At 36.2% G+C, this 23724-nt stretch overlaps 1 protein-coding gene across 16 annotated transcripts in view; it reads left to right on the top strand.

Moving 5' to 3' along the window:
* Positions 1-19628, top strand: part of LIPJ (lipase family member J) — a 58691-nt gene extending 39063 nt beyond the window's left edge. For 9 of the 16 annotated variants that reach the window (XR_014073044.1, XR_014073032.1, XR_014073041.1 and 6 more), the window contains 2 exons: positions 1369-1502; positions 3092-3459. Coding sequence is in view for 7 of the 16 variants with exons in the window: in XM_081556620.1 (XP_081412746.1) it covers positions 19203-19298 (96 nt within the window). In the remaining 9 variants the exon portion in view is untranslated. Of the gene's footprint in view, positions 1-1368; positions 1503-3091; positions 3460-19202 lie in introns of those variants that run through there. The other 7 variants (XM_081556620.1, XM_081556588.1, XM_081556528.1 and 4 more) reach the window with 2 other exon arrangements.
* The last annotated feature ends 4096 nt before the right edge of the window (positions 19629-23724 follow it).

The raw sequence follows: 23724 nt of genomic DNA, 5'->3' as shown, positions 1-23724 counted from the left end.
ACTCTACCCTCCACTACCTAGCATCTCAATGGAAGATGAAAAATTAACCACCTTCTTTTGACAATGGACGAGTCATATTCCTCCAAATTTTGTATTTAGAAATTGCCTTGTGCACGATATGTTGCATTTTACGTTGTCTCACAATAAAGCAAATTTTTAAAGTAAATTTTGGCCTAATATTTATTTTAACACCTTCCCATGTAAAGCAGCTTTAAAATAAATATTCACAATATCCTAATTTATTACTTACTGTTACTAGTAAACATTATTCAGTAACTCATATGGATGGGCAACAAATGTTAGGTCTTGTCTAGCTTGTAAGTGTGTAAAAATGGAATGTAAATGCTCAATTTGGATATATATTATAACTTTATTGTTACATTCAGTTAAGCATCTTTTCCCCCAACAAGATTGTGTAATTCACCTCCCCCAATGATGATTTCATGGGAATATATATCCTACATGCCAAATGTTATGCAACCTATCAACTACAAATTGGCACTTGCCATGGGTACTTGCCATCTAACTCTATAAAGATTAAATGATGTGCTGCTGCAGCTACTGACCTTCAATATGCTCTGAAAGGAGTTCAGAGTGGAGAGCAGAAATGAGGCACTCCATGTTAGAGGTAAAACTGGTAGGACATGTCTTCAGATAGATATATTCAACCCGATTTTATGAAGTTCCATTCTTGCTTCTCCTCATAACTAGAAAAGCACTAAAATCCGTTATGGTGGTGACTATTCCATGTGACTAGCAAAGTTTCATGAGACTAGTAGAAATCTTTTGGGAAAATATGTGCTTAATTGTATGTACTTCCCCTTCACCAAAATTACATATATACTGATCTTTCCCCCCTGCCACTTTGGAGCAGTTTCTCAGAGCTAACTGTCTCACTGGGGCTTCCCAGGTAGCCGCTAAAGGTGAAGAACCCGCTTGCCAATGTAGGAGACATAAGAGACGCGGGTTCTATCCATGGAACGGGAAGATACCCTGGAGGAGGGTATGGCAACCCACTCCAGTATTCTTGCCTGGAGAATCCCATGGAGAGAAGAGACTTGTGGGCTACAGTCCATGGGGGTCACAAAGAGTTGAACACGACTGAAGTGACTTAGCATGCATTCATGCACTCCCAGGCTGCAGTCCTCATTTTGCCCCAAGTAAAACTTAACTTGCAACTCTCACGTGGTGTATTTTTTAAGTCGGCACACATGACGTTATCCTCGACCACACTGTCTTTAGCTACTTTTATTTTAACTAAAGCAGTTGAGAACATTGCATTTTACTTTCCTAGACCCTGCCCTACAGGTGCCTTGAAAATTTTCTTTCAGTTCTCTGTATTTCCTATGTCACCTATTTTTTCTCTAGTTCTATCAGCAGCTCCGGAATTCACTTCACGCCTTGTGCATCTCCATAGATGACAGCACCGGCAGTAACTCTCATTAGCTGTTCAGTAGTTGTTTGAATAATTGTAAAAGCCTTCCAGATATTTCCATGCATTCGTGAGTATCCTAACCTTTAGTTCCCAAGGACACTGTTGTCCAAACTACACAGTACAAAGACTCTTCATATTACTGGTAATCCATTTGTTTATTTTTATGGTGCTAGCTTCTTTAGAAATGTAGTGTGATCTCATTGATTATGCAATATGTTCCCATATATTCCCAATCTTGTTTCCTAGTTGGCATTGACAGGAAATCTAAAAACTGTAAATTTATTGAACCATTGAAGTGAAATGTTCAGTGTATTTGTTTTCTGATTAGATACTCATTTGAAGTTTCCTGATAGCTTTTAATATCTTAATTTGTTTCTTTTGTCTTGCAAGTAAACATAAAGTTTCCTCACCAGCAAGACTATAATTGCAATAACCACACCAGTTTCTCATGCCTGAATTGGTTCCCTTGTGAAGCTTTAAGATGATTAGTCCCATGACAAAAGGACTTCTGTCATACTTATGAATCTTTTCATTTAAATAAGAATAGGACAGTTGTTTACCTGCCACCTCACATCCTGGGAGAGAGAAAGAAAACATTACTCCTTAGAATGTAAATAACTGGCTTCATCTCTGGAAGAGAAAGGGGACAGTCCCTATCACAGAATGAAAGCAATTGATCCCAAGGAAATAAGATTATTATTCATTGAATGGGAATCAAGCTAGGTCTACACCCTTAACTTCCAAGGCTTATCCTTTAATTCAGGTTGAAGTTTTATTTGCTCAGAAAGTGCTGACTAAGAAGAAACATAAAAATGTTCACTTCTGCACAGTACTTTGGGTGCACTGAGTAAACGAGTATAGAATCAGACAGCCATAGATATATTAGGTTAGAGATAAGTTAACGACCATCTCCAGATACAACTTTTAAATATGATAAGTGGGTTAATCTTCATCTGCTGAGCGCTATCAGTCCAAATGTTGTTCAGTCGCTAAGTCATGTCCGACTCTTTGTGACCCTATGGACTGCAGAATGCCAGGCTCCTTGTCCTCCACTATCTCCCAGTTTACTCAAATTCATATCCATTGAGTCAGTGATGGTATCTAACAATCTCATCTCCTGTGCCATCCCCTTCTCCTTTTGCCTTCAGTGCAGATTGCATAAGACTGTATTATTTTGTAAGGACACACTTGTCATGCCTCAACTTTCTGCTAAGAATCTCTTCTATAAATCAGAATATCAGTAAATGAAAAAAAGATATTAACCTCTTGATATGTTAACTTTTCCCCAAATATAAAGTTCACATTTTTTATTCTTTCACTATAGTTACTAATACTGTACTGTACATTTGAAACTTGCCAAGACAGTAAATCTTAAAAGTTCTCTCTCTATCTGTCTCTCTCTGTCTCTCTTTCTCTCTATATATATATATACGTAAAACTACACATGGTGGTAGATGTTATCTAGTTTTTTTGTTGTCATCATTTCACAATGTATACATGTGTGGAATCACTGCTGTGCACCTGCAAGAAATACAATGTTATATATAAATTATATCTCAATTTTTTAAGTAGTGTCTGATTTACTCACTGAATAAATATTGAGTTTAAAGTGCATTTACTTATGAAAATTCTGATTCTTTTCCTCTTGTGTTTTAGCCCACACCTCCCATCTACGATTTAACAGCCATGAATATCCCAATTGCAATATGAAATGGTGGCAAAGATCTTTTGGCTGACCCTCAGGATGTAGACCTTTTGCTTTCAAAACTCTCTAATCTCGTTTATCACAAGGAAATTCCAACTTACCATCACTTGGACTTAAGCTGGGCAATGAATGCACCTAAGAAGTTTACAATGAAACTGTTTCTTTGATGGAAGAAGACAAAAAGTAGTTTTGGGTTTAGAGAATTATCCATTTACTTTTTCCAAAATAGTTTCTTCTGTCCCACATGATTTCTGTACTGTTTTAAATGCAATGCTTCTTTCTGTAATGTTGACTTTCAAAGTATATTAGCATCAACAAACTTTTCATTGGTCATTTTTAATTGAAAAAAATTGCTTAAAATTATTTTTTCACTTGGAAATGTATCTAGAAACGCTTGAGCGACTGTGATCTCAGGGAGGTGAAACTTCTCTTCCAATCCTCACATTCAGGTTTCTTCTAAACTCCAGGCAGACAATGAGCCTTGAATCATGAGTGTTGCCAAGAGACAGTCCTGGAATTGACTATTGATGCCTCTTCGGCACACTTGGAGATTGAGTAGATTGTTTCCTATCATCTACTGTTGCTAAAGTTTAGTCTCTTCATTTGTGCAGTGAGGCTATCACTTGCTCTTTTGACTGTTACACTCCATGAAACGGCAAAGTAGACTGTAAGTTGAATTGAGGTCAGCTCACTTTCCCTTTCTAGGGAGAAAAGAGCACAGGCAGGTTAGGAAGCAACTGGCAACCCCAGTTCAGGAAGTTGGGAGGTAAAGGATTTCTCAACCTCAATATTGTTGACATTTGGGGACAGATTTCTTTTTATTGTGCTGGGCATTCTAGGATATTTAGCACCATCCCTAGGTTCTACTCACCAGATGCCTTGAGTACACACCCTCCCTGAGTTGTGCCTCATATATACCTCTTACTTTGCGCTATCAGATTGTTGCTCACATTCCCCTCCAAAATTTGGTCTAATTTATTTTGGGATTACAAGTATGTATTCGTGTTCTGTGTATAACCCACAGGAAGGCCAATATATCTGAACTGTGTTGTGATCTGAAACTTATTAGATATGATGCAATTCATACTTTTAAAAATCAAGATAATCTAAAATTAAAAGATGTTAAGTATTACCTAGTTTAATCCCCATCATTTTCCAAGTGAGGGTATTACAGTTCATAAAGGTTGGGCACTTTAGTAAAGGATATATGATTGTATTGTCAGAGCTGAAATCCACATATTCTAGTTCAAATACTCTCCTGCACAAAGTTCATTACACAGCTCTGTCACATTTTCAAATTAAATATTCCTTGAGTTATCTAAGAGGGGAAATGGGACAAGGTGATGCTTAGGATTTTATAAAGTATTCCTCAGAGTAATACTGGATATCTGAGTTACTAGGCTCTACACAGACATCTAGTAAGGGAAAAATGCCAATTGAATGGGAATTTTCTCTGCTAGTGTGAAAGAAGGTAGAACTAGCTAAATAGATGTTAGAAGGAGATATCTGAGTTACTAGGCTCTACACAGACATCTAGTAAGGGAAAAATGCCAATTGAATGGGAATTTTCTCTGCTAGTGTGAAAGAAGGTAGAACTAGCTAAATAGATGTTAGAAGGAGGGAGAAGGAACAGAGGTGAGAAAAAAGTGAAGAATGGAAAATATTAGAAGACACAGGAAAGGATTTGTGCTTTCAGATGCAAAACTCCTCTGCTTTGCTATGTCTCAGCTGGTCATTTTTGCAGCCCCACTCAAAGAAATCAGATCACAAAAGCCATGTATAATCTAAACCAAACAGGAAAGAGTATTTGAGGCATACAAGGAGGATGCCACTCTAGAATTTCCTTTAGAAAATAGCACTTAGGGAAACAAATTAAAATATAGATGAGAACTGTCTTCTTAGGTAATACAACCTAAATAGTTTTCAGATGGGTTGCTCATAATGACAGTAAATCCAAAAACTCATCAAAGATATTACATTATAGCTGAAATAAGCTATAAATAAGTCAACTATATATAATGGGTTGATAACATAGCAAGGTCAACAGTAAATATGGATCTATATTTCAACCTCAAAGCACTGTGAGGATTTCTGTATTCATTTTGAACAACTATCTATTGAATGTCTTCTCTGTGCCAGAGAGTTTAATATAATTAATGCATGATCCATGATAGCACTCAACTAATATGACCCATTATAGCTTTTATAACTCCAAGGTACTATGTATTAAGATCATTTTGTTGTTGTTCTTAAGCACCAAGCTTAATAAATCTTAGCTTTAAGCTGGACTAACCTACTTAGTGAGAAGTTCATAGAACAGTCAACATTAATCATACTGTCTACTGAACAGCAGACCTCATGACCTTCACACTTCTCTTGATCCTCAAGACCCATAGGGATAATGTGAAGGCAGACCTAAAGATGAACATTAGACATACAGTGTATCTGTGTCACAGTGAGGATTCCTATGCTAAGGAAACTCCCAAACTTATGGGGAGAGGCAGCGAGCAAACCTATCTCCCTGTGCCCAAGAGAGATATTTTCTTTATCATACTGGTCAAGAACCAACCTGCCTTCTACCTTGGAGAGAGCTATTACGGCTGTCTTTCAGAGCTCTTGGCTATACAAATATCCTTGAAAAAAAATCTAGGAAAAAACTTATCTGAGAAGTGCAGAAATATCCTGGAAAATATTCTTTCAGTGTCAACCTTTAGTGTACATCAGAATCAATAGAAAGGCTTTACAAACACAAATTGCCAGGAGTAACCCCCAGTGTTTCTGACTCAGTAGGTCTGGGATGAGTCTGAAAATTTCTTTTTCTAGCAATTTCCCAGGTGACACTGATGCTGCTAGTCAGAAGTACTTGAGAATCTCTGTTCTATATCTATTGAAAAGATGACATTTTGTCGTGTTGCTTGTTGTTGTTGATTTGCTTTCCTTTGGCTATGCTTTAAAATCGGAACTCACATTTCTAAACTACCTACATCTATTGTAATCTATTCATTGAATCTGATAAGAATGTATCTCTCAGTTCAGTTCAGTTGCTCAATCTTTGTGACCCCATGGACTGCAGCATGCCAGGCCTCCCTGTCCATTACCAACACCCACAGTTTACTCAAACTCAATCCATTGAGTTGGTGAATGCATCCAACGATCTCATCCTCTGTTGTCCCCTTCTCCTCCTGCCTTCAATCTTTCTCAGCATCAGGGTCTTTTCAAATGAGTCAATTCTTCAAATCAAGTAGCTAAAGGATTAGAGTTTCAGATTTAACATTAGACTGGAGTTTCAGCTTCAACATCAGTCCTTCCAATGAGTATTCAGGACTGATTTCCTTTAGGATGGACTGGTTGGATCTCCTTGCAGTCCAAGGGACTCCAAAGAGTCTTTTCCAAAACCAACAGTTCAAAAGCATCAAGTCTTTGGCACTCAGCTTTCTCTATAGTCCCTCTCTCACACCTGTACGTGACTACTGGAAAAACCACAGCTTTGACTACACGGACCTTTGTTGGCAAAGTAATGCCTCTGCTTTTTAATATGCTGTCTAGTTTGGTCATAACTTTTCTTCTACGGAGCAAGCGTCTTTTAATTTCATGGCTTCAGTCACGATCTACAGTGATTTTAGACCCCCAAAATAAAGTCTGTAACTGTTTCCACAGTCCACTCCTGGTCTCGTTTTTGCTGACTGAATAGAGCTTCTCCATCTTTGGCTGCAAAGAATATAATCAATCTGATTTCGGTGTTGACCATCTGGTGATGTCCATGTGTAGAGTCTTCTCTTGTGTTGTTGGAAGAAGGTGTTTGCTATGACCAGTGCATTCTCTTGGCAAAGCTCTATTAGCCTTGCCCTGTTTCATTCTGTACTCCAAGGCCAAATTTGCCTGTTACGCCAGGTGTTTCCTGACTTCCTACTTTTGCATTCCAGTCCCCCATAATGAAAAGGACATCTTTTTTGGGTGTTAGTTCTAGAAGGTCTTGTAGGTCTTCACAGAACCGTTCAAGTTCAGCTTCTTCAGCATTACTGGTCGGGGCATAGACTTGGATTACCGTGATATTGCATGGTTTGCCTTGGGAACAAACAGAGATCATTCTGTTGTTTTTGAGATTGCATCCAAGTACTGCATTTGGACTCTTTTGCTGACCATGATGGCTATTCCATTTCTTCTAAGGAATTCCTGTCCACAGTAGTAGATTTAATGGTCATCTGAGTTAAATTCACCCATTCCAGCCCATCTTAGTTTGCTGATTCCTAGAATGTCAATGTTCACTCTTGCCAGCTCCTATTTGACCACTTCCAATTTGCCTTGATTCATAGACCTAACATTCCAGGTTCCTATGCAATATTGCTCTTTACAGCATCGGACCTTGCTTCTATCACCAGTCACATCCACAGCTGGGTATTGTTTTTGCTTTGGCTCCATCCTATCATTCTTTCTGGAGTTATTTCTCCACTGATCTCCAGTAGCATATTGGGCACCTACCAACCTGGGGAGTTCATCTTTCAGTGTCCTATCTTTTTGCCTTTTCATACTGTTCATGGAGTTCTCAAGGCAAGAATACTGAAGTGGTTTGCCATGCCCTTCTCCAGTGGACCACATTCTGTCAGACCTCTCCACCATGACCCATCCGTCTTGGGTGGCCCCACACGACATGGCTTAGTTTCATTGAGATAGACAAGGCTGTGGTCCGTGTGATCAGATTGGCTAGTTTTCTGTGATTATAGTTTCAGTGTGTCTGCCTTCTGATGCCCTCTCGCAGCACCTACCGTCTTACTTCTGTTTCTCTTACTTTGGACGTGGTGTATCTCTTCACGGCTGCTCCAGCGAAGTGCAGCTGCTGCTCCTTACCTTGGACAAGGGGTATCTATTCAAGATGGCCCCTCCTGACCTCGGGCTCAGGCTAGCTCCTCTCGGCTGCCGCCCCTGACCTCCTCCCCGGGGTAGCTCCTCTTGGCTGCTGCCCCCGGCCTCGGCCATGGGGTAGCTCCTCTCGACCACTAGCATAAAATAAATGCAATGAATTGTTTGCACATTTCTTCGAGATATAAGCCAATCAGTCCTGACTAAATTAAAGTGATTTGAAGACCTATGTCATACTTTCCAATAGATTTTTCAGTTATAAACTATTTTCAGTGCTTTCTTTTCAGCCCAAAAGCCAGTTGCGTACTTACGCTATGGTCTGTTTGTAACTGCCAGTATCTGGATTTTCAACCTTCCCAACAGTAGCCTGGGATTTCTTCTGGCAGATACTGGGTATGATGTGTGGATGGGAAACAGCAAGCAGAGGGAATCTCTGATCCGGGAAACACTCATACTTGGAAACAGATTCCATAGTATTCTAGACTTTCAAGTTAGGAAAAAAAAAATCTGTACTGTTGTATTTTAATTTAAAAATGTATTAAATGTGTTTATTGAATTATTAATGTTGAAATAAACTTTGTAGAACTAGAATGAAGATATTTTATTAAAATATGTAACTCTTGAGAAATATCCCTAAATCTTTAAAAGATTTAAATATTTAAAAGAATATAAAAATTATTCTATATTTTTATTTTATGGTTATTAATGTGCCTAAGAATTAAAATAAAAATATGTCAAAAGACATGATTTCTTGTTCTTGCTTCAATTTCCTAAATAGTCATGTTTCCAACCCATCCACTACTTTTTGTGGCTTTTTTTTGGGAAAATTGTGGAGGGCGGAGGAGAAGAAAAGGGTAAATTTGTACCTGGTTACTTTTTGCCACAGAAAAAGAGAATAATAACATCTACCTTCATCAATTGCCAAAAAAATTGATTTTCTACTGGCCCTTCTGTACCCCTAGCAATGGTTTTTGTCTGATATCCATTTTTAAATAGTATATTGTTCATAATTCTCTTATGGGAAAGCCATAAATACAATATCTTAGAACATTGGCCCCAGAACATGAGCATTGTAAAATTTAGTCTATCACTTATTGGCTATGCTCAAAGGCACATTTCCTGTTTCCTCAGCTCTATAATATGCATAGTTATATACTTATCTCAAAGGTATATTGAGGGCTTGGAATGAAGTGGTGCTTGGAAACAGGTAGCATGTTAGCAGCTAACAAATAAGAAGTTTGGAATCAATGTTAGCACTTATGACCCAAGTATCCCATCAGAAGACTTCTTAAATCCATAATTTAAAACATGAAAATAACTTTCTTATTAATAATAAAGAATTAAAACAAATTTTATTCATTTTTTATGCAGTTTTGATGAAATGATAAAATATGATCTTCCAGCCACCATTGACTACATTGTGGAAAAACAGGACAAAAACAAATTTATTATGAGGGCCATTCCCTGGGAACAGCTATCAGACTGCTAAGAAATACTTAAATCTGATAGTGCTTTAATTTTTATTTTAAATATAACAAAACCACATTTTTACATGAGAGAGTCTCAATTTTAGAAATCATGTATATTCACTATATTTAAAACACACAGGCAAACTTAAAAGGAGCAACTTTAAAAGCCACTGACAATTCTTTTATTATGGTATATTCTTGCATAGTCCTTGTAAAATGAACAAAATGGATATCATCATCTAATAACATGAGTACCTCATGTACTAAACCAGATATATGTATTAGAGTTACCTGAAAATCTCTGCAGCTAGAATTTCCAAGACAAGGACTTGACATGTGTGTTTTCTAAAAGAATTTTCCTCATTGTGCTTTCTTTCTTTTTTTTTAATTTATTTATTTTTCAGTTCAGTCAGTTCAGTCGCTCAGTCATGTCTGACTCTTTGTGACCCCATGAATCGCACCATGCCAGGCCTCCCTGTCCATCACCAGCTCCCTGAGTCCACCCAAACCCATGTCCATCGAGTCAGTGATGCCATCCAGCCATCTCATCCTCTGTCGGCCCCTTCTCCTCCTGCCCCCTAATCCTTCCCAGCATCAGGGTCTTTTCCAGTGAGTCAACTCTTCGCATGAGGTGGCCAAAGTATTGGAGTTTCAGCTTCAACATCAGTCCTTCAATGAACACCCAGGACTGATCTCCTTTAGGATGGACTGGTTGCATCTTCTTGCAGTCCAAGGGACTCTCAAGAGTCTTCCCCAACACCACAGTTCAAAAGCATCAATTCTTCAGCGCTCAGCTTTCTTCACCGTCCAACTCTCACATTCATACATGACCACTGGAAAAACCATAGCCTTGACTAGACGGATCTTTGTTGGCAAAGTAATGTCTCTGCTTTTAAATATGCTATCTAGGTTGGTCATAAATTTCCTTCCAAGGAGTAAGTGTCTTTTAGTTTCATGGCTGCAATCACCATCAGCATTGATTTTGGAGCCCCAAAAAATAAAGTCTGACACTGTTTGCACTGTTTCCCCATCTATTTCCCATGAAGTGGTGGGACCAGATGCCATGATCTTAGTTTTCTGAATGTTGAGCATTAAGCCAACTTTTTCACTCTCCTCTTTCACTTTCATCAAGAGGCTCTTTAGTTCTTCTTCACTTTCTGCCATAAGGGTAGTGTCATCCACATTATCTGAGGTTATTGATATTTCTCCCGGAAATCTTGATTCCAGCTTGTGTTTCTTCCAGCCCAGCTTTTCTCATGATGTACTCTGCATATAAATTAAATAACCAAGGTGACAATATACAGCCTTGACATACTCCTTTTGCTATTTGGAACCAGTCTGTTGTTCTATGTCCAGTTCTAACTTTCGCTTCCTGACCTGCATACAGGTTTCTCAAGAGACAGGTCAGATGGTCTGGTATTCCCATCTCTTTCAGAATTTTCCACAGTTTATTGTGATCCACACAGTCAAAGGCTTTGGCGTAGTCAGTAAAGCAGAAATAGATGTTTTTCTGCAACTCTTTTTAGTTGGAGGCTAATTACTTTACAGTATTGTAGTGGTTTTTGCCATTCATTGATATGAATTAGCCATGGATTTACATGTGTTTCCCATCATTGTGCTTTCATGACAGAAATCTGTGTGTTGATACTCTTTAGAAGAAGTCTGAACTTTGGTTGGTATGGCTTCTTTAAACAGTGAAATTCTGCTGCCCAATCAGCTTTCTTTGTGTGTTGCCTGGGACACTTCTAAGGTAGTGTGAGTGATATTAATTTTCATACTGAAACCCCTATAAAGACTAGATTCTTCTAAACTTTTCAGTTGGACAGGAAAACATTTCTAATTACTTCAGGTATTCGTTGTTTCAATGTATAGTATATCTACTATTTGGGCTTCCCTGGTGGTGCTAGTGGTAGAAACACCTGCCTGCCATTGCAGGAGGTATAAGAGAGAGAGGTTTGATCCCTAGGTTGGGAATATCCCCTGGAGGAGGGCATGCCAGCCACTCCAGTATTCTTGTCTGGAGAATTCCCCTGTTCAGAGGAGCCTGGTGGGTTATGGTCCATAGGTCTCACAGAGTCGGACACGACTGAAGTGACTTAGCATCCACACACACACACACCTACTATTTGAAATGTACTTTGTTGGCTGGTATTTGCAGTGTATATTATACACTAAAGAAATCTCATTTCCTCAAAGTTATACAACTTCCAAATATATGGACATTTTCCAGGTAGATTTCTGTTATTGATTTATAATCTAATTCTATTTGTCCGGAGAACATAGCTTGCATGATCTGAATATTTTTAAATTCATTGACTTGTTTTACAGTGCTAAGTATGATCCATCTTGATAAATGTTTCATACGCATTGAGAAGAACGTGCATTGAATGTTCTTCTACTGCCTTTAAGCAGAGTGTCCTTTAAATGTCAGTTAGGTCATGTTAGTCAAGTGTTTTTTTCTGTAAATTATTGAAAGAAGAGTACTGAAGTCTCCTACTATAATTATAGATCTGCCTGCTTCTCCTATCAGTTTTTGCTTCATGCATTTTGAAGCTTTCTTAATTACATAAATATATAGGATTTTTATGTTCTTTCGATGAAGGGATCTTGTCATTAAATAATTCATTTTATCTTTCTTGACATTCTTTGCTCTAAAATTGACTTTGTCTAACATTAATAAAGCCATTCTAAGTTCCTATTGGATTAATATTATTATGGTTACTTGATTATTAATCTATTTGATTAATATGAATATTATTCATAATATAGTAATATTGTTATATTTTTCCATCCTTTTTCTCAACCTATTTGTCTTTACGTGTAAAGTGGATTTCTATTAGGAAGCATAGAGTTGGACCTTGCATTTTAATCCTAAAGAACAATTCCTGTCTTTTAATCATGGTGTCTAGACCACTTACATTTAATATGATAATTGGTATAGTTAGGTTTAAATCTTGATATTTGTGTTTCTTCAGTCTTTTTTTGTTCCCTTTCTTTAGCCTTATTTTGGATTAACTTTGTATATTTTATGGATTCATTTTGTCTCCATCATTGGCTTTTTAAATTTATCCTTTTATTTTGTTTTGTTCTCTCATGGTTTTTTCAGGGTTTATAGTATATTTCTTTAAGTTAGCACAGTCTATGCTAATAAAGTAATATTTATTACTTAGCACATAGTATAATAACTTTAAACATTCAGCTTTCATTTGCCCCTCTCCCAGCATTTCTGCTATTTTTGTCACACTTTTTATGTTGGTGTATACTACCTAAACAAAAGTACATTGTTATTATTCTTTGAATAGTAACTTATACTTAAATTATCTTTTCATTAAAAATACAAGCCATGTTTTATATTTTCCTGTATATGTACTATATCTTGTACTCTTCATGTCACTGTGCAGATCCAGATTTTTATCTAACATCATTTTTTCTTTGGATTATTGGACATTTTTTTACATTTCTTATATTGTTGATGATCAATTACATCAGCTACTTTGCTTATGAATATCTTTATTTTGCCTGTGTTTCCAAAATACATTTTCACTGGGGATAGAATTTTAGGTTTATAGTATTTTATTTTTCATTAGTACTTTAAAAATATTGTTCCATGTTTTGGTTTTCATTGTTTCCAGCAAGAAGTCCTTTATTTTTACAATTTTTGCTTTATATGTAATGTCTGTTTTTCTGCCCACTTTAGATTTTTTTTCTTTCCAATATTTAAGCAGTTTTTAAAATTATGTGCTTTGGTGTATTTTTTATGATTCTTATGTTTGGAATTAATTATGCTTTTTGGATTTGTTGGTATATAGTTTGAAAACTGAAATTTAAAATTATATTTCTACTTAACATGCTAATTTTTTCCTCCATTGTCTTAGACATATGGAATATAGTTAAAATAACTTAATATTTTTGTTTCCTAATTATATCATCTGCATTCTTTATGTTGACTCATTCTTCTCCTTATATGGACCTATTCCTTCTTCTTTGTGTTATTGATAGTTTTTAATTAATTCTCAGTCTTTGTGACATTTTTCTTGTTGGATGATCCTGCATGCCTGGAAATAGTATGAACTATTCTTTTAGAATGAAGTTAATTTAACCTGGTTACAAATTGATCATTTTGAGTCTTATTCTTTGCTTTATTAGTAGAAGCCAGAAAAGCTTTTAGTTGAGGTCCAATTTTTCCTCCCTCTGAGTCAGTTACCTTCAGATTACTCTAATAACGGTTATTATTAGATTTCCAAGTCTGATTGGTGGGTACAGGCACAATTTCAGACCTTCTAACGCCATGGATTGTAATTGCTAACTCCTGTAAGTGGCTCATTCCCTGGCCTTGAGTAAGTTTACTCAAATACAGGTAGTTTCATTCTAAATGATGAATCCATATGAAACTTTTCTAGGCCTCTCTGATCATTATTTTTCTCTCTTTCTCCCCCATTTTTGACATGAGTTCTTTAGATACATTGACCTTCTCCAAAATTTCAACGTTATCCCATAATTTGGGTAGTTTATGCAGGTTTGCCTGGGTTTTTATACTGCAGCCTGAGAACTCTCTTCAGGCAGCAGATGAGCAACTGTGGGGCTCAATTTGATTAACCTCTTACTCTTTTCAGGGATCACTGTACTGCCTGATATTCAGTGTCTTAAATCTCTTGTTTAATAGATTTTTGTTTCCACTGTGACTATTATCTGGTTCAGGACATAATCATAGTCTCAAAAATGAACACCCTATTGCCTCCCTGCTCTGGCACCTGGTGACAAATAATTTACATTCTATCTCCATGGATTTGTCTTTGCTAGATAGATATTTCATATAAAGAGAATCATACAATACCTGGTCTTTTGTATCTGGCTTCTTTTACTTGGCATAAATTCCTCATGTTCACTCAAAGTTGATCTTTGTTGTAGAATGATTCAGTACTTTGCTCCTTTATATGGCAGAATAATATTCCGTTGTATGGATATACCACACTTTGTATATTCATTTATCCATCCATTAGTACACATTGGTCGTGTTTCTAGTTTATATATATATGTATTATGTGTAATGTTGATATGCACATTTGTTTACAAGTTTTAATGTGGACATAATGTTTTCATTTCTGATAAGTATATACTTGAGAATAGAATGTGGGTCATATGAGAACTATATTTAATATTTTTAAGACATTTCTAAGTTTTTTCCAAAGTAGCTACACCATTTTTTCCCACTAACAGAGTGTTTGGAAAAGACTCTGATGCTGGGAAAGATTGAGGGCAGGAGGAGAAGGTGGTGACAGAGGATGAGATGGTTGGATGACAACATTGATTCAACGAGCATGAGTTTAAGTAAACTCCAGGAGATAGTGAAGGTCAGGGAAGCTTGGTGTGCTGCAGTTCATCACAAAGAGTCAGACCCGACTTAGAACAACAACAAGCAGAGTATGAGAATTGTACCTCCTGGTCAGCATTTGTTATTGTTTGTCTTTTACTCTTAGCCATCCAAGTATCATTGCATTTTTGTTTTGCATTTCCTTAGTGAATAATGGGAGCAGGCAATGGCACCCCACTCCAGTACTCTTGCCTGGAAAATTCCATGGATGGAGGAGCCTGGTAGGCTATAGTCCATGGGGTCACTAAGAGTCGGACACGACTGAGCGACTTCACTTTCACTTTTCCCTTTCATGCACTGGAGAAGGAAATGGCAACCCACTCCAGTGTTCTTTCCTGGAGAATCCCAGGGACGGTGGAGCTTGGTGGGCTGCCGTCTATGGGGTCGCACAGAGTTGGACACAACTGAAGCGACTTAGCAGCAGCAGCAGCAGTGAATAATGTTATTAAGCATTCTCTCAGGTGCCTATTGGCCATCTGTTTTTCTTTGTTGAAGTAATATCTATTCAGTTCTTTGCCTATTTGTTTACTGGGTTCTTTATTTTTGGTTGAGTTATAAATTCTTTACACATTCTGAATACAAATCTCTAATTAGATATATAGCTTGCCAATATTTTCTCTTATTCTCTGCATTGTGTTTGCACTATCTTAATGATGTCCTTGGAAGTATGAAAGTTTCAATTTTGGTGAAGTCCATTTTATCTTTTCCTGTACCTTGTGACCTTGGTGTTATAACTAATAAATCACTGCCTAAACCAAGATAAGATATCCTCCAGCTCTTTCTTTTAAAAGTTTTAAAGTTTACTTCTTATATTAGTCCTATGATACATTTCTGTTTTATTGATTATGCCAAAGTCTTTGACTGTATGGATCACAACAAACTGTGGAAAATTCTGAAACAGATGAGAATACCAAACCACCTGACCTGACTCTTGAGAAATCTGTATGCCGGTCAGGAAGCAACAGTTAGAACTGGACACAGAGGCGGGCAGTTCTCAGATGGAGGAGGAATAGGACAGGGAGACAACTCTCCCCTACAAATTCATCAAAAGAACATTTGATCACTGAGCAAACCAGCTCTCCAACAAATTCAACAAAATTCAACATCCATTGATGATAAAAACCCTTCAAAAATCAGGAATAGAAGGAACATACCTCAACATAATAAAAGCTATATATATGACAAACCCACAGCAAGCAATCTCCAAAATGGTGAAAAACTGAAAGCATTTCCCCTAAAGTCAGGAACAAGACAAGCGTGCCCACTCTTACCACTTCTATTCAACATAGTTTTGGAAGTTTTGCCCACAGCAATCAGAGCAGAAAAAGAAATAAAAGGAGTCTAGATTGGAAAAGAAGAAGTAAAATTCTCACTGTTTGCAGACGACATGATCCTCTACATAGAAAACCCTAAAGACTCCATCAGAAAATTACTAGAGCTAATCAATCAATATAGTAAAGTTGCAGGATATAAAATTAACACACAGAAATCCCTTGCATTCCTATCACTAACAATGAAAAAACAGAAAGAGAAATTAAGGAAACAATTTCATTCACCATTGCAACGAAAAGAATAAAATACTTAGGAAGAAATAGAGGAAAACAACAGATTGGGAAAGACTAGAGATCTCTTCAAGAAAATTATAGATACCAAAGGAACATTTCATGCAAAGATGGAATCGACAAAGGACAGAAATGGTATGGACCTAACAGAAGCAGAAGATATTAGGAAGAGGTGGCATGAATACACAGAAGAACTGGACAAAAAAGATCTTCACGACCCAGATAATCACAATGGTGTGATCACTCACCTAGAGCCAGACATCCTGGAATGTGAAGTCAAGTGGGCCTTAGAAAGCATAACTACGAACAAAGCTAGTGGAGGTGATGGAATTCCAGTTGAGCTATTTCAAATCCTGAAAGATGATGCTATGAAAGTGCTGCACTCGATATGCCAGCAAATTTGGAAAACTCAGCAGTGGCCATAGGACTGGAAAAGGTCAGTTTTCATCCCAATCCCAAAGAAAGGCAATGTCAAAGAATGCTCAAACTACCGCACAATTGCACTCATCTCACACACTAGTAATGTAATGCTCAAGATTCTCCAAGCCAGTCTTCAGCAATACGTGAACCATGAACTTTAATATCAGTTTTTGCAATCACTAGAGTTTGATGATAGATTGAAATTTTAGGAAGCTTTGAGATATGAGTGTAAATTCTAACTTTTCTTTCTTAGCCCTCTAGAAGCCTATCAAGTGACAGCTGAAATATTGGAGACAAGTAATCTCACATTGTTAACACCATTTGCTAATGTGTAAGCTGTTGCCTTCACACAAGGTACAAGAGCATCTTATTCGAAGGCACATACCCTTGAAATCCATAGATGAATGGTACTATTGGTTTCCATGTACCTTCATTGCCATGAAAGTTTTCACTCCATTGACTCATAATGAACAAAGCAACATTTATCATGTCCCAAGAAGAGATGCCTCATCTCATTATTTTGTTTGCACACATCTATTTAGCATATTTCCACTGTCTAGTCACTCCTTTTTTCAGAAGAGATAATCTTTGAACTACTTAGGCTTGAAAATTAGAGTTCCACAAAAGCCCCATTTCTTAGTCCTTACAATTATGAGTACAGCAGAATCTTTTGCAACAGAAATCTTTCTATTTTGCAAAAATTCTTTGTCTTGGAGTATCATGGAGGTATTTTCATAAAAAGAAAACTCCACATAAAGGTAAAATTGTTTTCTGCATACCAATTATGAATGAAAATATAAACTAAATTAATCTGTTTGAAAATAAATTTTGAGTCAGTTGAATTGTAAAGCAACAAAGCAATGTTTATAACTGATAATAAATTGACATTGCACATTGTGTGTATGTGCTGTTGCTTCAGTCTTGTCCAACTCTTTGTGATCCTATGGACTGTAGCCTGCCAGGCTCCTCCGTCCATAGGATTTTCCAGGCAAGAATATTGGAGTGGGTTGCCATGCCTTCTTTCAGGGAATCTCCCAACCCAGAGACTGAACCAGCATCTCTTAGTCTCCTGCATTGGCTAGGAGTTTTTTATGACTAGTGCCACCTGGGAAGCCTATTGTAAATTATATTTGTACTATAAGACTTTGATAATCTGGATCTTAATAATCTGCAATATTTCCTTCTTTTTTTATAATTATGCTTTTTTTTTTTTTTTTTTGACTGGGCCATGCACATGAGGGATCTTCCCCTTGTACCGGGAGCCTGTATTCTTAACAACTGGACTGCCAGGGAATTCCTTGAAATATTTGCTTCTTAAGAAATATTTACAGACAGAAATTTATTTTGTACCACCAAATTAAATATAATACAAACTTGTTGACATAAAAAACTTGTGTTTTTTAATAGCTTGACAAAAATCCATTTATTTCTATAAAATTGTAATGCATTTTTTTCCTGTTTACTAGGTTCTTTTTAAATAGACAGTTTAAGTTACTAGAGTTCAAACTTTATTAAAATGTGTGCAAAATATACTTAATTTTTAACATACTTTTTAAAAAAGTATGTTATTTGTGCCAATCTTTCTGTCTTCTAGTTATCTGGGAATGTTTTAACCATTATTAACCCAGAACCACATAGTATTGTGGCAGAAAGAGGACTGGACTTTTGCATGAGGGATGTTGAATCTGACTCAATGAGTCATATTATAAAATGAGGCAATAAGACTCAGTAGTCTCTAGTGCTATTAACTTTGTAAGATCTTGTAAGTAAGAAAAAATTACTTATAAAATGAAGCTTATTTTATCATTATTTAAATGTATTCATAAAGGTACATTTCAAGCTTATGACTAGGGAAATCCATTTATAGATTATCTGCATTATAATCAGATAAGCTCACTTTTTCAAAATTTACCAATTGGCCCCATTGACAAAACAAAAATGAAAATCGAATTAAAGATCTAACAAAACATTTATTTTTAAAGATTATGCAACATTTTACATTTCCCAGGAAAATGATACAAATAGACAAAATGATAGGTTCAAAACAATAAGAGATCAATTTTTATGACAATGCTATACAGAGCATATTTGTATGTATCATGTTATTTGAACCTCCAAACAACCTTATGAAATTTCCCATATATTTATTAATATCACCATTTCATATATAAAGAACCTATGGTGCACAGAGTTTCTAGTTTGTGAAAATCATTTGGTTACTATAATTTAAAGACTTGGACAGTAGTCAATTTCTGTCTGAAAATAGTTGAGATTCCATGGATAATTACCATTTTGGTTTCTTGGGAGAAGAAGATAATCAAGTTACTATTCTTAGTTTGATATGCTACTAACATAAATCTTACAATTTCTCATTTTCCTTTAGCCCACTCCTCCATTTTATGATGTGAAGAACGTGAAGGTTCCAACTACAATGTGGAGTGGTGGACGGGACAATTTGGCCAATCCAATAGATATTTAGAATTCGGAACTACAAATCTCCAAATTCATTTACCATAAGAAGATTCTCTACTATAATCATTTTGATTTAGTAGCCAGATTAGATGCTTATTATCAAGTTTATGCTGAAGTCCTTATGACGATGAATGAAATTTAGTGACATTGAAATTTTCTTTGCTTTTCCACATATTTTCCATCTATCCTAAAGCTTCCTTGCTTTTTCATATGCAAAGGATTTTTTGCTAGTCTCTTTTGTTTGCTCTTTAAAATGATCTTTATAATTTTTAAGTCAGAATCAGTTTGCTAAACCTTTTGTAGCACTATTAAAATATTTTATTCATCTGTGAATGCATTCCATGCCATGGTGATTTTGATATTTTAGACAAGAAGAGAGCTCTTTGAAGCACAAATATGCATCTTATTAGCAATAAAAAAAAAGTCTTGAAATACTCATGCAGGAAGAAACTAAGCTGTATGATACATTTTTTGGTTGGGGGTGAGAAAGAGAACATGGGCCTGGAAAAGGGATACTAAAGATGCCTGTCATATGTTTTGGCCAAGAAGCCAAATGGGAACTTTTTCAGTTAGTTCTCTTGGCTGTAATTCCATGAAACCAAGTCTTATCCCGTCGCACCAGCTATATGAACCAGGAACTATTTCAAAGAAACTGAATATATTAGTATTCTCTAGTCTGGAAAAGAGGAAATTTTTTAAGCATCATTTTTTTATTATGGATAATGCTTGCCCTAGGACAGTAGTTCCAGAGAAAAGTTTGCTAATTGGTAATTAATATAAAGTGTCAAAAGCCCAAAAGATGTTTTATTTACTCCTCTTTCCATACTTTTTCAGTCATAAATTGATGTAAAAGAATCTAAGACATTAACATATGATGCAGTAGGATTTAGTCATTCCAGATGTATTGATAATCCAAGATTAACGTGACTTACCAAAGTATTTTGGCCTCTTTCATGTATTTGTCAGAGAGCTGTCCAGTAAATTAGATGTTTAACAGCCTCATGTAGTTATTTAAATTCAAATCAAATTTTATTAAATTATATTAACCTTTCAGTTTCTCAGTCTCGCTAGCTGCATTTCAAGTGCTCAATCGTGTATGTGGCTACTGGGTACCATATTGGAAAGCATGGATAGACAACAATTCCTTATTGCATAAAGTTTTGTTGAAAAGTCCTAGAAAAGGAAGAGAGCAAAACATGGGGATTGCAAACAGTAGAGTTATCAAGGTTTAGAACATTCCACAAAATATCCCACAAAAGAAGCAGAAAAAAAAAATAGATGGCTTATACTATCAGTTACAAAGGGCTGGAAAACACTGCCACAAAAATTCAAGTTGTTGGTCATTGCCACTGACTCAGGTATCAAAAGCCTTTCCAAAATAATAGAATCTTAATTTTTATTGATCCTCGCAGGAAATATGCAGATAACTTCAAAGGACCACATTATGTGATGCAACTCAATACTGATTGTGAAAGTATCTATCCTACATTATATACTCAATACATAGTGATTGGTAGAATTGTGAACATATCCTGAAGGCACTACCATAATTTAGGGTTTCTTCTCAACAGATATACTCAGGTCTTCACAGGACTGGTGACATAATTCAAGGAGACCAGGAATTTTGAGCCCAAGGAGCAAAATGATAATGCAAGGACACTTTTTCTAAAATTACTAGGTATTTTGATATGATAATAGTAAAGTATTAGATCAAGGATGGGCTTTTTCAACATGGAGCCCTGTGTCATTGTACAGGTCACATCTCCCTGATGTCAACAGTGGGTCTTAAATTACTTAAATGAAAGACTACTCCATTTTGTTACCTTCTGTAACTCCTCTTCTGCTTTAGTTTTTGTCGTTTCCTTTAATGCTGAATTTAACTCAATAGTCTATGCTCAATTTCTATATTTATCAACCACCTACATTTTTCAAAAAAACTTTTTTTTTTAATGTGGACCATCTTTAATGCTTCATTAAATTTGTTACAATATTGCTTCTGGGTTTCTTTTTTTTTATGTTTTGGTTTCTTGACTGCAAGTCGTGTGGGATCTTGGCTACCCCACCAAGGATTAAACTTGCACCCCCTGAATTGGAAGGTGAAGTCTTAAGCAGCTAACTAGGGAAGTCCTCAACCAACTGTCTTTTAATTGAAGTAGTTCCTGTATCATATTCCTAAACCTGCTCGGCAAATTCATCAACGGACTTTCAGTTCTCATCTCTTACATGTATGGCTATGTGTTATCATTTCCCTTCTACCCCTACTGCCCTATAACCCAGGTTACACTCTCCTAAGTCTGGTTCTTTTGTCCTCTATCTACTCTCATGTATTCTAATTGCTCATCTCTCTATACTGAGTCTTTGACCCTTTCTCACTGTGCTTTGTGCCTAGGTGAGTTCATCCTTTGTTCTGATCTTGATGAATTTCTCTATAGATAATTTTTAATCTCTTGCAGTTCTGAATCCTGAGGCTGTCATACTGTGTAATCTGGTCAACTGACATCTACTCAATAAATATTTGCATATTATTTATCCTTCACTGAACCCATACCTGAAGTATCCACAATATTTTGTAGATTAAATATGGGTTTGCACTCAGTAAATGGCCACAGAAGTATTCTGGAATTGACATTTATTCACGAAAAATCCATTTAGGAATTATATTCTACACCATAAATTGGCCTTTCACACATTCTTCAAACACTACTGAGGTCCCAGATCTGAAAGAAATGTAAGATGAGAAAGCTCTTTCAAATTTTAAAACTTTTAGAAGCCAAGAGGTTTCAATTAAATGTCACAATCATTCCTCTTTAGAAACACTGCTCTAAAAAGTTTCTTCAAACATACTTTGTGATACATTTAAGAACTGAATAAGTAGAGGAGTATTCTAATAGTTCAGATAATTTTCTCTGATCTATTAAGCATAATATGCCATCCTAAAGATCTATCACTATCTTTAATTTGTTTACATATAATCAGTCCATGTAAGTAATTTTTTAAAATATCCCTACTGACATTTTCCTGATTTAAATCATGAAATTTCTTAATTTAAATCTTAAATCCTGATTTAAATCTTATGTTTAAGATTTACATATGTAAATTTCACATGCAATTATTTTACTTATTTTAAATATACATATTTCATGTGTAATTACATATGTAATTATGTGATATACATATGTAATTTTTAGTGTTTACTTATTAAATCATAATTATATAAATTAAATACAATATAAATTAGAGGTTTATATTTAAATCTTAAATAAAGCCATCAGTCATAGCTAAAAGGTTGTTACAAGTCTCAGTCATGTTGGTGATTATGATCTGAACAATGATTACAATGGTAACTGTTGTTGTTCAGTCACCAAGTCATGTCTGATTTTTGTGACCCTCATGGACTGTAGCACGCCAGGCTCCTCTGTCCTCCACTATCTCCCAGAATTTGCTCAAATTCATGCCCATTGAGTGAATGATGATATCTAATTATCTCGTCCTCTGCCGCCCCCTTCACCTTTTGCCTTCAGTTTTTGCCAGCATCAGGGTCTTTTCCAGTGAATCGTCTCTTCAGATCAGGTGGCCGAAGTATTGGAGCTTCAGCTTTAGCATCAGCCCTTCCAATGAATATTCAGGGCTGATTTCCTTTAGGATTGACTTGTCTGATCTCCTTACAGTCCAAGAGACCCTCAAGAGTTTTCTTCAGCATCACAATTTGAAAGCATCAATTCTTCAGAATTCTGTCTTATTTATGGACCAACTCTCACATCTGTACATGGCTACTGGAAAAAACATAGCTTTGACCTTTATTGGCAAAGTGATGTCTCTGCTTTTGAATAAGCTGTCTAGAATTGTCACAGTTTTTCTTCCAAGGAGCAGTCACTGTCCACAGTGATTTTGGAAACCAAGAAAATAAAATCTGTCACTCCTTTCACTTTTCCCTGTTCTATTTGCCATGAAGTGATGGGAAAAGATGGCTTGACCTTAGTTTTTCTCGTGTTGAGTTCAAGTCAGCTTTTTCACTCTCCCCTTTTACCCTCATCAAGAGAATCTTTAGTTACTCTTACCTTTCTGCCCTTAGAGTGGTATCATCTGCATATCTGAGGTTGTTGATATTTTTCCTGGCAACCTTGATTCCAGTTTGTGATTCATCCAGCTCAGCTGGATGATGTACTCTGCATATAAGTTAAATAAACAGGGTGACAACTGCTAGATTTAAAGTGGATAACCAACAAGGACCTGCTACATAGCACATGGAACTCTGTTCAATGTTATGTGGCAACCTGGATGAGAGGGGTGTTTGGGAGAATAGATACATGTATATGTATATGTATGGCTGAGCCCCTTTGATATTCACCTGAAACTATCACAACATTAATTGGCTATATCCCAATACAAAATAAAAATTTCAAAAAATAAATAAACAGTATGACAATATACAG

This window comes from Giraffa tippelskirchi, chromosome 2 (genome assembly GCF_054371585.1).
Source record: "Giraffa tippelskirchi isolate mGirTip1 chromosome 2, T2T-mGirTip1v1.2.pri, whole genome shotgun sequence".
Lineage (NCBI taxonomy): Eukaryota > Metazoa > Chordata > Mammalia > Artiodactyla > Giraffidae > Giraffa > Giraffa tippelskirchi.
Note: the sequence above shows the minus strand (reverse complement) of the source record. Positions and strands in the feature narration are given on the sequence as shown.